General features: G+C 44.0%; 1 protein-coding gene across 5 annotated transcripts in view; it reads left to right on the top strand.

Annotated features, from left to right (window-relative positions):
- The first annotated feature begins 306 nt into the window (after positions 1-306).
- Positions 307-14825, top strand: part of DNAAF8 (dynein axonemal assembly factor 8) — a 92243-nt gene continuing 77724 nt past the window's right edge. For 4 of the 5 annotated variants that reach the window (XM_079952476.1, XM_079952475.1, XM_079952474.1 and 1 more), the window contains exons 1-7: positions 307-401; positions 1786-1962; positions 2475-2591; positions 4254-4757; positions 9754-9856; positions 11895-12036; positions 12475-12621. In XM_079952476.1, the coding sequence (XP_079808602.1) occupies positions 1834-1962; positions 2475-2591; positions 4254-4757; positions 9754-9856; positions 11895-12036; positions 12475-12621 (1142 nt within the window). In that variant the 5' untranslated portion in view covers positions 307-401; positions 1786-1833. Of the gene's footprint in view, positions 402-600; positions 788-1785; positions 1963-2474; positions 2592-4253; positions 4758-9753; positions 9857-11894; positions 12037-12474; positions 12622-14825 lie in introns of those variants that run through there. The other variant, XM_079952473.1, reaches the window with a different exon arrangement.

The raw sequence follows: 14825 nt of genomic DNA, 5'->3' as shown, positions 1-14825 counted from the left end.
CGCCTCCTGCTGGAAGCGGTGAGGTTGCTCAGCCAGCCAATGAAAAGCTAAGACTGTCGCGCTCCCCACCCGCAATACTCCTTCGCCGCGCCTTCCGAACGGATCAACCAATACAGGAATAGGTCCTGGCAGGGCAAAGAAAACGGAAAAAGCAGCGAGCGGAACGGAAAGGAATGATAGGAATGAGCTTGACACCGCTGTCTGTGTTTTCCCCATATTCTTATTGCATATTTCTTGTTGCGATAAGTTTCTAAGAGAGGCAGTAATGGCTAAGCCCCAAAAATGTTAGTTTATATTAGCCTGTCAGGACTCCAGAAATGGGCGGGGAATCAGGGGCGGGGCGAACAACCGGGAAGCGCACGCCGTTTGAATAGAGAAGGGACGTTCATGACAGCTCTCGGGTAGGTCGCTTGCTAGGGACTGAGATACAATGAAAGGCGGTTGGGAAATGTCTTGGTGGTTTGTCCGCAACCGGTGTGCGGGACAGGGAAGTCGCCGGGTAGGTCGCGAGCGAAGATCGGCGTCCGGTTGCTATGGAAACGGAAAAAAGCGGTACCCGCCGCCCTGAGGGGCGTGGCCAAGCGATGCAACGTCGCCATGGTTACTAGCCTCCATCTTGCCTCTCCACCAATCCCATGCTTAGTTTTCCTGCTGTCAGCTTCATCGCGCGCTCGTCAAACTTTCCATTTTTAAATTGAAAATATAAAATTATACAAATATTAAGGAAATAAATCCGCAGTCCTGTTAAGAAGAAATCCTCCTTGATATCAGTGGGACTTACTCCCAGGTAAGGCTGCAGTCGTAAACCCACTTCCTTGGGAGTAAGCCCCACAGAATTCACTGTGACATACTTCTGTGTAGACATGGTTAGGACTGCAAATATGTGCAAATATTTTTCAGGAGGTAAAAAGTAGAAAAGGAAAATATATGTCACTCTGATAGTTAACACAAACATTTAAATAAATATTATGTACAGCATCATCCATGCTTACCAAAAATATATATTCCTGGCCTAAATATATAGCAATGCTATATGCAAGATTTTCTCCCTCAGCTTAATTCTGTGCCGCAAACATAAAAAGGGCATCAAATGTGCCACAAATGTTTAGTGGGCATTCCTTTTGCCTTCCAATAAATTTCAATTTATAATATATGTATCTGTTTATTTAATATACATTTTGTCTTGCCTTTTTTCAGGCAACATATCTCCAAGGCAGCTTATGATAATAATAAACTATTGTGTGTTTTATTCTAAGTATAAATATATAAGTAGGTGGAGCTGCAACAACTGCTTTTTCAAGGTTCCATAAAGGCCATATAGGGCAGCCATGCTGGCTGATGCGAGTTGTAGTCCAAAACATTTTGAACGCATTACCAGGTCAGTAAAGTTTAACACAAGGAGATAGCCTCATGATTTCGTCCCTGCGACTGGATCACCTCCTGTTCTTAATGGCTGTTTAGGTGGTACAGTCCAAACAACAGACTACATCACTATGCTGTGGTGCTAGCCCAGAATACCAGTATTTCATCATTCCTAACAATTGTTCATGCTTGCTGGGGCCAATGGGAGTTGTACTTTAGCAACATCTGGAGGGCCAAAGGTTCCCCACTCCTGTTGTAGACCTCTGGCCCTCTAGATGTTGTCCCCAATCCACCTCAGCTAGTGTGAATGATTGTTAGGTGTGATAGACGTTGTAGTTCAATAACATCTGAAGGGCCACACATTATCCATCCTCGATGTAGACATTCCTACCCTGTGTTTATTCTACTCTGCTCTTTCTTTAGTACCAGCATCTGAAATTCAGCTGAGTAGGTCACATAGGATCACTTCAAATGGCATCAGAGGATCAAAACAAGGAAAAAGAGGGGGGTCCTAACCTTCCAACAGCTCCTTTCCAATGGGGAGCCATCCTGTCTGCAGTGAAAGATCAGATTCCTTCAATGGATTCTGACACCTTAGTGGTAAGTGCCATTCCCCATTTTCTGTTCTTTCAATCTCAAACCATCTGTATTAGCCATCCAAGATACAAATACTAGCAAAATTTGCAGGAAGACAGTCTTCAGCTCAAAATATCTTGCCTACGTAGAGTCAAAATTTAAGGAGTTGATTTTATAAACCCTGAAAAAACAGCTTTTTTGCCTATGACATGTTGTGATAACTTAAATTGTATCTTGATAATTGTGGGATATTTTTTTTACATACACATAATTAATCTATTGTTAATCCTATGGAGTACACTGCAGTATTTATCATGAACTCTGTTCAGTTCCATTGTATTGTTCCATATTTTCAGTTGCATAAATTTTGACATTATTTACTTCCAATAAAGTGTGCTTGAAGTTCACAACTTTATGTAGTGCAGCTAGTGTGAGATGCCCAGCAGTGAGTGTAGTTGAGTATTCACACTTACTTCCTTTCCCATCTTTTCTGCCTTGGAATGAATGTCACCCAGTTTCTTTTCTCTGTTTGATAGTCTGATTGCAATGAAGATGATGGGGAGCTTTTCATCTTCCAGCGTGATCAATCCAACCTGGTTCCTGACTTCTCGGAGGAACTAGAAGACCTTCCTCCAGAAGAAGCACACTTGCAGGTCATTGGTCCTACCTATCATCACTGGGTTCCAGTAGGGTAATGCCTGTATTAAGACCAACAATATTTATTTGTTTATTTCATTTATGAATTACTCCCCATGAGACATCCTGAAGTGATTTATGGTATAGAACATATATCAAACACTTGCAAGTATAGTTACAAGTATTGCATAAATAAAAACTTCCTCTTTTTTTTTTTTACAAAATACATATAAATATGTGTCAGAGCTGCCTCTAGGTCCCAGCTCACAGAGGACCAACGCTAGGCTGTAGTAATGAACAAAAGTCTTTATTGAAGTTCAGTTTCCATTTCAAAGCCACAGCGTGCAGCCCTACGTCTTAAACCCTAGATCGGCGAAGTCCCGTCTGAGTCTCCTCCCCTATGACACCAGTTTAAGATCCTAGCCCTGCTCCACCTTTTACGCTGCTCTCTCCTCCTCTGGGTCCTCCTGCCCGCTGGGGCATTGCCCTTTCTGGACTCTTCCGACGCTGAGTCGCTTAGCTCCTCCCCCTCCCTCCGGCGGGCTTTAGGACCCGGTTCCCAATCCTCATTCTCTGCTGTCCCGCGCTCCTGTACACTTGAACTTGCCTCTCGCGCCAGCCCAGTGACCTTTCTCCTAACCGTTACACTACTTCGGTCACTGCTTCCCTCTTCCGGGACACTGGCCGGATCTGACCTCTCCTCCGTTGTCCGACTTTCTGATGGAGGCGTGGTCAGCCCTGCCTTATCTTCTCTCCCTGGTGGGGAATGCACTGGCCCCGATCCTTGGGACTCTTCCCCCCCACTCTGCTCTGGTGCGGAAGCTGGTCCTGATTTCCAGCTACTGCTCTGGGAGTCCCTGCTGCCCCCTTGCTCCTGGGGCGTTCCCCTTGGGAACCCCCTACCCCTGGCCACTGGCGCCCCCTTCTGTGAATCTTCCGATTCGCTGGAGAGGCTCATGGAATCCCTCGGTCCACTGTCCTCTTCTACGCTCCCCTCGGATTCTTCCCCTTCGCTCTCCATCTCCTCTCTTCCCTGTGCCTCTGCTCCTGAGCCCCTGACAATATGAAAACAACAGCAGCATATACATAAAATCAATTCATATCCAAAAGAGACGTCTTCTGGGATAAAGAAGGCACAAAGGCACCAGTAACAAAGCTCTTATATAATGACCAGCATGAAAGGAACTGAGAAGTGGAGCTGGTCTCTCATCAAAGCTGATGAGGTGGACCCTTCTTTGCATCACTTCCTCTGCTGTAGCCATCTGAAATGGCAGCTAAAAATGACTGTGTGTGTGTACACACACACAGGAAGCTGGTCTCTCAGCAGTCCCCACCACAATGACAAACAGGACCATAGAAAGCTACCTTATACAGAGACAGATCATTGGTTTATCTAACTGAGTATTACCAGTAGGGAAGAGTTGGCCAGTATTTCTCTCCTAGCCTTACTTGGAGATGCTGGGGATTGAGTCTGCATGCAAGGCAGATGCTCTACCACTGAGCTACATTTTTCTGGTTTTTAATGGTTATCATTGGCTGGACCCAACAAGTAATTCTCACAAGCCACCATGTTTGAATTCACAAGTTGCTCATTCGGTCTTTATAATTTTGAATACCTGTTCTTCACATACTTAGTATTGTTTACCAAGGTGTAACTGGTATCTTTCTTGCACTTATAGAAAACATTTGAGTTTATGAGACATCCAAGAGAGACCTGGAATGAAGATGGAGAAGATTCCACTTTTCAGAAAGACAAGAGTCCTAGGGGACATGTGTTACTAGACAGGGACGGATTTGGTCTTGTGACTGAAGAAAAGTCAAACCAAGAGGCCATTGCTCCTTCAGTGTTCTCTATAAATGAGAATAAACCAGGAGAGGGAATCTCAGGGGTCCCTGGAGACCAAGAACGAGATATCAGGGAAAATAAGGGGAGACTGAGCTCTTCACCTAATACGTTAGCATTTGTGGAAGTGTCACCTTTTTTGATGCTAAACGCCAGTGAAAAAGAACGAAGGAAACTAATAGAAACTAAAATTCTCTCCAAGGCGGCATTGGGACCCTCTTCTGGAGAACTAGGTCATCCCCAACCAAAAAACAATAACAACAATTTAGAAATTGCAGAACAGGAGCCAGGAGCTATTTCAGCTGAACACCCCCAAGAGCTGATGCTGTTTGCCTTCAAGGTACACATAATAATATGGGTCTCTATTCTTCAGAACAGCCTCTCTGTATTCTCTGTTCTTTATTGTCTGTGGAAGTTGAAGGTCTAAGCATGCAGAATATTATCTGATCTTGTTAGGCTGAATGTTAATTTTACTGGTAGATAAAGGGTAGGAATTTGCATTTGTTTTTAAGAGAGCTCAAGGTGGTATGAGAGACTCATTGTTGTGAGCACACTCATCACATTATTGTTTTTCTATTAAAGGGGTCCTTCAAGTCTTTCTAGTGTGTCTATTGGGACAGAAAAAAATGCTCAGTACAGGTGACAATGATTGCCTTGTTGCCTGTTTGGCTAAGGATGTCAGAGAATCCCAATGGAACCAGACATGGGAGTGGAAATTGTCATTGTTTGCTTATTTGTCCTATGTACAGAAATCAATATTATCCACTGTTGTTGTTTTCCAGTTTGCAAATGATATTTAATTGATATCTCCCCACAACCATCACCATTTGCATTGTGTCTGCTTTGTATTGAAATGAATGGTGTGGAATAATGTAATTAATTATGCCACATTGCACTACAACGGAGAGCAAGCCAAACAACATAGTTTTCATTCGAAGCAGAAATGCAGCAGAATGGTAACAGTGTTGCATGCGATGAACACGGGTCAGAATGGAAATCAATGCCTTCTCACAATCCTAGCTGTGGCTTAATTCCTTCCAAAGTCCATCAGCTCTGGCCAACTGACAAGGCCAGTACCAAGAGTAGGGATGCACAGCTCAGTCTGTTAGTCAATTTCAGATGTGCTCGTTCTTAAACCCATTCCATCCTATTTCTGTATTAATCTGTGATCATTAATTTTTTAATCCACAGAGATCTTTTTAAATTTTAAATTTTAAATTTAAGTACATATTTCAATGCATGTTTTATGACAAAATTGTATTTAAATATGCATTGCATATTAATGTTTGCATTTATAAATGAATTTTATCCTGAGATGAACATTTAAACACATTTTGGTGGTTTTGAGGAGAGCAAAATCTGGAGATCTGTGAAATCCAAATGGTAATTAGGTTCTGATACACTCATTACTTTGAGAGTTGCAAGGGAGGTCTGCAAATGGAATTAAATTCCTCAAGCATCCCTAACCAAGAGCAGACACTAAAATAAGGTAGCCTGATTACGATGCTGGTGTTACCAACTGCAAATCTGATGTGACAGTGTCAGAAGGAAACATTGGAGGAGATAATTTATTTTAGTCCCCTAAAAAGAAAGCAACTAATAAAACCATGTCACAGAGACAATCCTCTAGCCCTGCTATGCGAGTCTGGCAACAAGCTGCTTCTCTTGTGTAAAAGGGGTTATTCTTGAAGAGAGTGCAAAGTTAGCCTGCTTCTTGAATTACCTTCAGCTATCTGCAGGGGGGGAGGGGGATGACCTATTCCTGGCCCAAAGGTGCTGTGTTGCCTACTTGTAGGCTACTTACTTTGAGGTTTTTGTGGTGTTCGTTTTCTTGTGAAACCCAACCTAGGAAGGCCATAGTTTTGGAACTGTTGCATTATACATGCCTTACGCTTAACGTTTTTATCACCCCCCCCAAGAAAGTCTAATTTCTCTCGTAAGACTTCCTCTTGAGATTTTATACGCTGAAGAAATAAATCTTAGGTAATTTGTTCTGAATTTTTTTTTTAAAGCATTGTGCGTATTTTATGCTAACTGTGAAAGTGGCAAGATTTCTGCCACCGCTGGAAGTCTAATTTAGCCACCTTCTTGGATTTCTTCATTCATTTCACCAGTCAAGGAGTGCCATTATCAAATGCATCCCTGCCAATAAAGCCCCAACCCTGTGCCAGTAAAAGAAAACCCAACCACATTAGGGAGAAAGGATCTAGCCCTACCTGCTCCTTGTTATACTAGTTTTCCAGATAGTGGTGCGTCCATCCTGTTACCTCAGGAGTCCCCCCACTTCGTGCCACTGTATTCGTAGCTATTGCCTTGGAAAGGGGAACCGTTTGTCCTCCAGAGGTTGATGGACTCAGGCACTCATCATTCCCAGCCAGCATAGCCCATGGGAACTGGAATACAACAGCATCTGAAAGGCCACTGATGCCCCCATCTCTGCTCTAGCCCTAGCAAATCTATGGCTGAAGTGAGATTTGAACTGGGGAGCATCCGTCTCAGAGCTCATAAACTTAGCCACTGTACTGATGTATTTCAGCATTTGACAGTGTTCCCCAACCTAGTTTCCTGCATATATTTTGGACAACATCTCCCATCATCCCTGCCCATTGGGCCTGCTGTCAGGAGCACTTGGAAGAACACCAGATTGGGGAAGGCTGCCATATACAATAACTGTGTAATTGGATTTCACAGTTGGGGAAGCTTAGGCCAAGGGGCCAAATGCAGCCCCTCAGCCCCCCCCCTCTGCAGCCATGCTCCTTACCAATCCTGCTTCATACTGGACTTTGATAATGACACTGGCTTGTCTGGATGGAGGATCAAGAGGGTTGTGTGACTGTGTTTAGAAACTAGTCTACTGTACAAAGGTAAAGCTTACATCCATTGTTCTCCCCACTTTTGCCTCTGACCCTTCACCATTGGCATGTGGCCCCTAGATGGTTGCCCAGGAGGGAATGTGGGTGGGTTTTGCCCACCCTTGCTTCTGAGTAAACATACAGGATTGCACTAGCTGTATTTGTTCATCTCCTCTGACAAAGTTCTGGGATCCAATGCGGTTTCTGTTGTCCTACTTTCTCCATCTCCTACTCTCTCCCAGGAGAGACAACGCTTGTTTCAGCCAGTAAATCTTTCTCGTCTTTGCCAAACCACGGTTAGTTAGCTCCAGTCTTACATTACAAATTAAATCGAAGGATCTGGCGACTGCCAAAAGCAAAATCTGCCCTGTTAGAGAAGCGCTAATCAGAGCTCCTTCACTCCTTTGAGGTTTATCATCCAGGAAACAGTGAAGAGAGCTCTTTTGAGATGGCCTGACAGACAAAGGGGATTATTACAATGGAAACTGCATTAGCTTTCAGCACTGAGACTGTTTGGATCAGAATGAAAGGATTGAATTTACATGTTTGTTGTAACTGTGATGCTAGTGAGTTGTAATTGGCAGTCTTGTGTCGTCTTCAGAATGATATAGCAAATGCTATTATGGTCTGCCCTGAAACTGTCAGATTATAACAGAGATCCACAGCTCTAGTGTGGAAAAAAAAATAACAGCAACAACATCACACTCGTAAGAGTTCATATTATGAAAAACATGCTGTTCCTATTACCTTTTTCCACATGTGATTTGAGAACAAATATACAGAAACATAGCTGACGCCCCATTGAGCAGCCTGGCAGCCTAGTTCAGATGAATAGGACTTTATCTTTTCCGCAGGACAATCAGAAAGTGCCTTTTCCTTCTGTTTTAAAAGTTACAATACAAAAATGCAATTGAATCAGCCATAACACTGCTCATTGCTTTAGAGAAGAGCTGAAACCATGTTTAGATTCCGGCTTCAGATTGTCTATTATGAAAGAGCCATGATTAACTCTCAGCTGCCATAAATGGCACTTTCAATTTAACCGTTGTCTGCAGTTAAGCCTGGCAGGGGAATCAGCCATCTAAAGGGAGCAGGTAGGCAGGTTTCAGATCCTGGGTTATGTGGGAACCTGGGTTACTTAGTCCTAAGTACGATTAACACCACTACCAATGTAACAATTAAATGCAGTTGAATCCTCTAGGGACAATTTGTCCTCCAAAGAAGGGGATGGGAGAAAGAGTGTGTAGTCCATCAGTCCATTCCCTCTTTGCTTAACTACAATTCAACAATTGGCAGTGCTGTTTTCGGTAGGGATGGGGAGAAATTCAATTTGTGTTCAGAGGTGAACTTGTGAAATTCGTGTTGGTTCAAGGAAAAAATTACACATAGAAAGGAGAATTCCTGGATGCCAAGACAGTGGCAGAGCTTCAGGCTCCGGCACCAGGGGCAGAGAGCAGGTGGGGGCGGGGCTGGCAGGCACCCCGGGGGCGTGATGCGCTGCCCGCAGGGGTGTGGTGCGCTGGGGCACCCAGTGCAGGCGGGGGGGGGGGGGGCAGCCGCAATGGAACCTCACCGGGATCACACTGATGGGGGCGGTGCGCTCCCCCTGCCCCCCTCTTCCTCTGCTAGTGTGCCAAGATCCAAGTTTGGGGCCAGTACTCTTTGGTGAAGGAACCCCAGCAGACATTTAAAACCTGCAACAAATTAAGGCTTGGAAATATAGGCTATTAGACCTTATAATATGCCCTTCCAAGTGATTTGCAAAATACTCCCCTCTTCTCCCAGCATAGGGAAAGACCACACCTTTAGTAAGTTAAAAATTATTTATTCAGAAGGACAGATTAATGTGCTTTTCCACAGAGCATTCAGAAAAAGTTGTACAGGTGGTAAAACGTAGCTTAGTTACAGAGTGGTGAAAGTTTCTAAATGATTGGTATAGGAACTCAAGAGTGAGAGCCATGTGGTCTGAGCTGGAGCAACCTGGATCATCTATACATCAAGTAGCCTGGAGGAGAACAATAGGTCTGAATACCTAGTTCTTCCCAGAGTGAGGGGAAGTGAACATAGCTAAGCCTGGCAGAACAGCATACTCTATGGTTTTAAGCCCTTCATGTGTTAATTAGACCTAAGCATGTTAGTTGTAGGCAGCTGATTATCTCACAATTCACACCCTCCCAAATAATACACAAATGGAACCACAGCCATCCTTTGAAATAATAAATTTTCCAAATTTTGCAGTGCAATTCTCCAGCCAATCAAAGTGTATAAAAATGAATATACTGGTATAAAGTGTGCATTGAACTGCATCACGGAAAATAACAACAAAAATGTATTATATTAAGGGAAATTGCTTGCAAAAATGTGTGTATACATCAGAATTGCACGCAAGAATGTATTATTAGAAGAAATTAGGATAAAGCTAACAGCCTTTCAAACTTAAACTTTATGGTGGCCCCATTCAACTGCAAACTGTTCTCCTTTCAGGACATTGAGAAGTGGAATCTAGACAAGGTACTACAGGACCTGGAGAAGCAAAGTGGCGATAGAAATTGTACAGTGGAAACCGCTTTTTCTTCAGTGAACCATGGTGAATGTGCATCCATGAGAGCTGAAGTCAGATTGCAAAATTGAGTTCAAAAGTTATGCCAGATTTGAGTCCTATCCTCTCCAGTTTCCTGGCCAGTGGGCTAGATCCTTATTTCTCCACTCTGCCAGACCAAATCTGTAGATGGGCAGTGGGAATGTGCCTTGTTCCAGCAAAGGAACAACCAAGAGGTCACTTTAAGCTCCTGATTGTTCCTTTGAAGCCTTCCCCTTAGTTGACCCACAGTTGGGCATGATTACCCCCAAGATGGCTTGCCGGGCCAAGTTTGGTCAGCAGGCTAGAGGCTTTTTACTCCGTTGTGCAGGTTTACTCAGAAACAAGTCCACTTGTTTTAATGAAATCACTTCCAGGAAACTATACCAGGGATTGCAGCCTGTCTACAGCAGGGCTAGAGAACCTCTGTTCTGTCCATGGCCACATTCCCTGGTGGTGTAATTTCCACCAGTGATGGATAGAGTCACCATTTTGCGTGTGCGCTCTCTCTCTCTCTCTCTTTCCCCGACATGCCCTTTCTTTCCTCCATCTCTTCCTCCTTGTCCAATGAGCTGGTGAGGAAGGGTCAGATTTTGCTAGAGATCTGACTGGATCAATTTTATAGGGCTTTTGAAGCACGACAAATTTTCATTATTTTGAATGAATATGCTCTGAGAAGAACTTAATTGGGTACAGTTCATTACTGGAAAGTTGATCATTGTACCTGCATTTGGGCACCTCTTAAGATACTATAGTCAAATTTGGCATGGTGATTCCCAAGATCAAGGAGCAGGTGTTTTTTTCTATGTTTGGATACAGTTGGAAGCCAATTGGACTCAAGATGGCAGACGGAACCTTTGAAAACTGCATTGATGTTTTGGTTTCTTAGAATTCTCCATCAACACTAGGAAAGTTATGGGAGTCCAAAGGGCAAGAGCAGGGGGACAAAATCCTAAAAGACAGATTGTAGTGAAGTGAGGAGTATGCAAGGATGCAAAAGAACTGGGTCTGAGGAAAAATGACAGAGAGCAGTGGAGTGGTGTTGGCTACCTGGCCTGACAGCATCATATTGAAGACTGGGGTTTGACCTGAATAATAATAATAATAATAATAATAATAATAATAATAATAATTTATTGCTACCCCGCCCATCTGGATGGGTTTCCCCAGCCACTCTGGGTGGCTTCCAACAAAAGATTAAAAATACCTTAAAACATCAGTCATTGAAAACTTCCCTAAACAGGGCTGCCTTCAGATGTCTTCTAAATATCATATAGTTGTTTATTTCTTTGACATCTGATGGGAGGGTGTTCCACAGGGCGGGTACCACTACCGAAAAGGCCCTCTGCCTGGTTCCTTGTAACTTCGCATCTCACAGTGAGGGAACCCCTAGAAGGCCCTCACTGCTGGACCTTAGTGTCTGGGTTGAACGATGGGGGTGGAGATGCACCTTCAGGTATACTTGTATACCTTCAGGACCTTGTATAGCTCCTAGAAAATCTGGGAAGCAGGCATGTGCCCCAGAGGGCTTGGAGTACCCTGAAAAACCTTAGAGAAAAGTGGCCCACCAACTGACAAAGGCCACTCCCTCTACCTCCAAAATGCCCCAGGCCATAGGAGCTACCATCTGTCAGACTGCAGCTTTCCCTTCATCCCCAAAGCCCCTCCAACTTGAGTAATGGATTTATACTGCTTCTGCACACTTGTATCTCCCCCATCTACATCTTGCATTGCTCTTTACAGCCTTTTGCATTCCCCCAGACTTGAGGTTCTGCCAGAGAACCAACTGATTGCAATAGATTCCAACCTCCCTGTGCATTGTCCCCCACCCCTCGCCCCGCAGCCAGGCTTTCATGTGCACCTCTCTTGGTGGTCTGGCACTTCACTTTTGGGAAGCCTGATTTAATTTCTAGTTTTCTTGAATAACGACATCACTCACTTTACCATCCCTCCCATTCATGTCCTTTGGGGAAATCATAACGATGCTAACATTGAAATTCTTTCTGGCAGCTGGACTGAGTGTTTCTCTTCTTTATTTCACCTTCAGAAGCTGTCAGGGCTCAGTCACAAACAAGGCTCATGGGAAAGCTAGAAGAGCTATGCCTCAAGCAGTCAAGGGCATTTTTCTCACACCGCAGGAGGTGCCTTGCCAAGTTTCCCAACTTCAGTGAGTGCCAGGGAGATGGGAGGTAGGTCCTCAAGCCTTTCAGAATTCAGTTTTGTACACACATGACGTCAATGCTTATGATAAAGAGTTCCAACAAAAGAAAGGGTAGTTTCCAGGACTGGGCCAAGGATGTAAGGCTGGTTTAATTGTCATAGCATCTCCTGCTCCCAATAAGACCTCTTAAAATTAAGAATTTTCTTCTTCTTAGCCTCTGCAAAGTACTGCAGTTTCTGGCAGTCCTTGTGTAGGAGCAATGTCAACTAAACCATTTTGCAATTGGTTTAAATTTGTAGTGTAGACATGCCTGTCACGGACAAAATTCAATAGGAGATGCTTTCTTTTCTAGAACATTATACAACAGACTTCTTGTTATGTTTAGAAATTCTTTTAAGAAAATCTATTCTGTGCCTTACTTTGTCATGGTGGATAATCCACTGACACAATGATTTGTATTCCCAAGAGATGTACCCACCCTGGCATCATGGACGAACGGCCAAAGCCTTCCTCCAATTGAACTGCAACGTTTTCCAGAGCCGCCAACGGTCTATATTGATCTAAGGGACACAACATCTCAGAGGTCTGAGTCGTTGGCTGATGAGCAGCAAAGGTAATTGCCAGCATGTTAACATCTGTGGGATCAGAGGCAGCGAAGAAGCAAACACCACCCTTGTAGTGTGAGAACTAACATCATCGTATGGGATGTTTTAATCCATCCTAGGGCTTAGCAACAACTGAAGGCGGAGGAGCTGCAGTAGCCACCTCATGAGACCAGTACTGTATTCCGGGAGCACGTAGCTCAATGGCAGAACACATGCTTAGGCAGTTGAACTGGTGTGGAGAACCTCTGGCTCTCAGATTTTGCTAAACTACAGCTCCATCATCCTGGCCCTTCACCATGCTTGCTGGCACTGAATGGAGCAGTAGTTCAGCAATATATGGAGGGCCAGAGGTTCCCCCATGCCTGCTGAAGAAGGTCTCAAGTGCAATGGAATCACTATTGAAAAGGATGAGGTAGAGATGATGGGAAAGACACATTCCTGAGTCCTCTGTGGCATCTGGAGTAGATAGGGATGGACAAATCTCAGTTTTTGTTTCTCTCTGCTTTTCCTTTTCCCAGTCTTACATTTAGTTCTCCATGTTTCCACATTGGTTTGTGATTGATTGATTTCTTTAAAAGTCCTCATGAAAACTCACCAGTATTTTAGTGCAAATTTTGTCCTAGTAGACACGTGTTTGTATGCAATTTTGCCTAAAAAGCACATATTTGTAGAGCAATTTTCTCTAATATAAGGCATTTTTGTATGTTTTTCCCCCTCACCGATGTGTGCATCTTTGTGCTTTATGCCTTTTTGTGCACACTGCTTGGCTGGAGAACAGTACTGCGAAATTTTGAAAAGTTTGAATTTTGAAGGATGGTTGTGTTTTGGTTTGCATGATGTTTCACAAAGTGCAAATTAGGTAGGTTCACATTTGAATGTGAACCAAATCAAATCTCTCCTATTATTCCTCCGTTGGTCTGACTTGGCACAAGGCAGCTTCTTAGGTCCTTTTCCAGCTTGGCAGGGCCTCTTTTCCTTCTCATTAGACACATGTCCGATGGAGCCAGATCTTTGATTTCCAGCGGAAGAATTGTGTGGGAAATACTAGGACTGTCAGCAGTAATCAGTATAAATGGTAGGTTGATGAATTAGAGCTATTGTTGGTCAGCTAGCAGGGGCTCATTTTGATCAGTGGGGCTGCAAGTCAAGGGGATATTGAGTTGGTTCTGGCATTTTGTTGGAATGAAGAGAGAGAGAGAGAGAGAGAGAGAGAGAGAGAGAGAGAGAGAGAGAGAATGGCCTTTTCTTCTGGAGATGAAGAGTAGCTTGTGCATGTTATTGTACACTTTCTTCAGTTTTGCAGAAAGCTACCTATATTGTGAGAGTCTGACACCATGAAAATGCATTTAAACTGAACAGACTTTATCAAGCAACATTGTTATTTTAACTGGTTGGCAGTCCCGGAAAACACCCTTCACAAATCTGGGCTGGGTGCTGGGCTTCTCTCAGCTCTTTGAGGGGAATGGGGATGTCTTAACAACTCTCAGCACCCTGAAAAAACTACAGTTCCCACAATTCTTGCGTGGGGGGGGAGTCATAACTCTTTATAGTAGTATTATAGTGTGTTAAATGTATGGTGCAGGTAAGGCCAAAGGTTGGTTGTGCTGAGACCATGCACATTTAATTGGGGATTTCCGTAGTCTGAGGACTTCCATATAAAAAGGCCCTGAGTCTTGTACCTGCCAAGTGAATCCTTACAAGCAGCCATACAAGTCCAGGTTCTGAAGTAAGTCCTGAGCACTTGTAGCACATCTGCTTTGCATGCAGAAGGTCTCAGGTTCAACACCCAGTGTCTACAGCAGGTGTGGGGGACCAGTATGGTGTAATGGTTAAGAGCGGTAGTCTCGTAATCTGGGGAACCGGGTTCGCGTCTCCGCTCCTCCACATGCATCTGCTGGGTGACCTTGGGCCAGTCACACTTCTCTGAAGTCTCTCAGCCCCACTCACCTCACAGAGTGTTTGTTGTGGGGGAGGAAGGGAAAGGAGAATGTTAGCCGCTTTGAGACTCTTTCGGGTAGTGATAAAGCGGGATATCAAATCCAAACTCTTCTTCTTCTTCAATGTTGCTGAACTAATTGCAATTTCTGTCAGCCCCAGCAAGCATGGCCAATGGCCAGGGATGATGGGAGCTGTAGTTCCACAACATCTGATCTTCAGGTAGTGTTGGGAAAGACTCTTGCCTGAAACTCTAGGAAGCTGCTGCCAGTCACTG

This window comes from Podarcis cretensis (genome assembly GCF_951804945.1).
Source record: "Podarcis cretensis genome assembly, chromosome: 14".
Lineage (NCBI taxonomy): Eukaryota > Metazoa > Chordata > Lepidosauria > Squamata > Lacertidae > Podarcis > Podarcis cretensis.
This window is presented reverse-complemented; position numbering and strand designations above follow the sequence as displayed.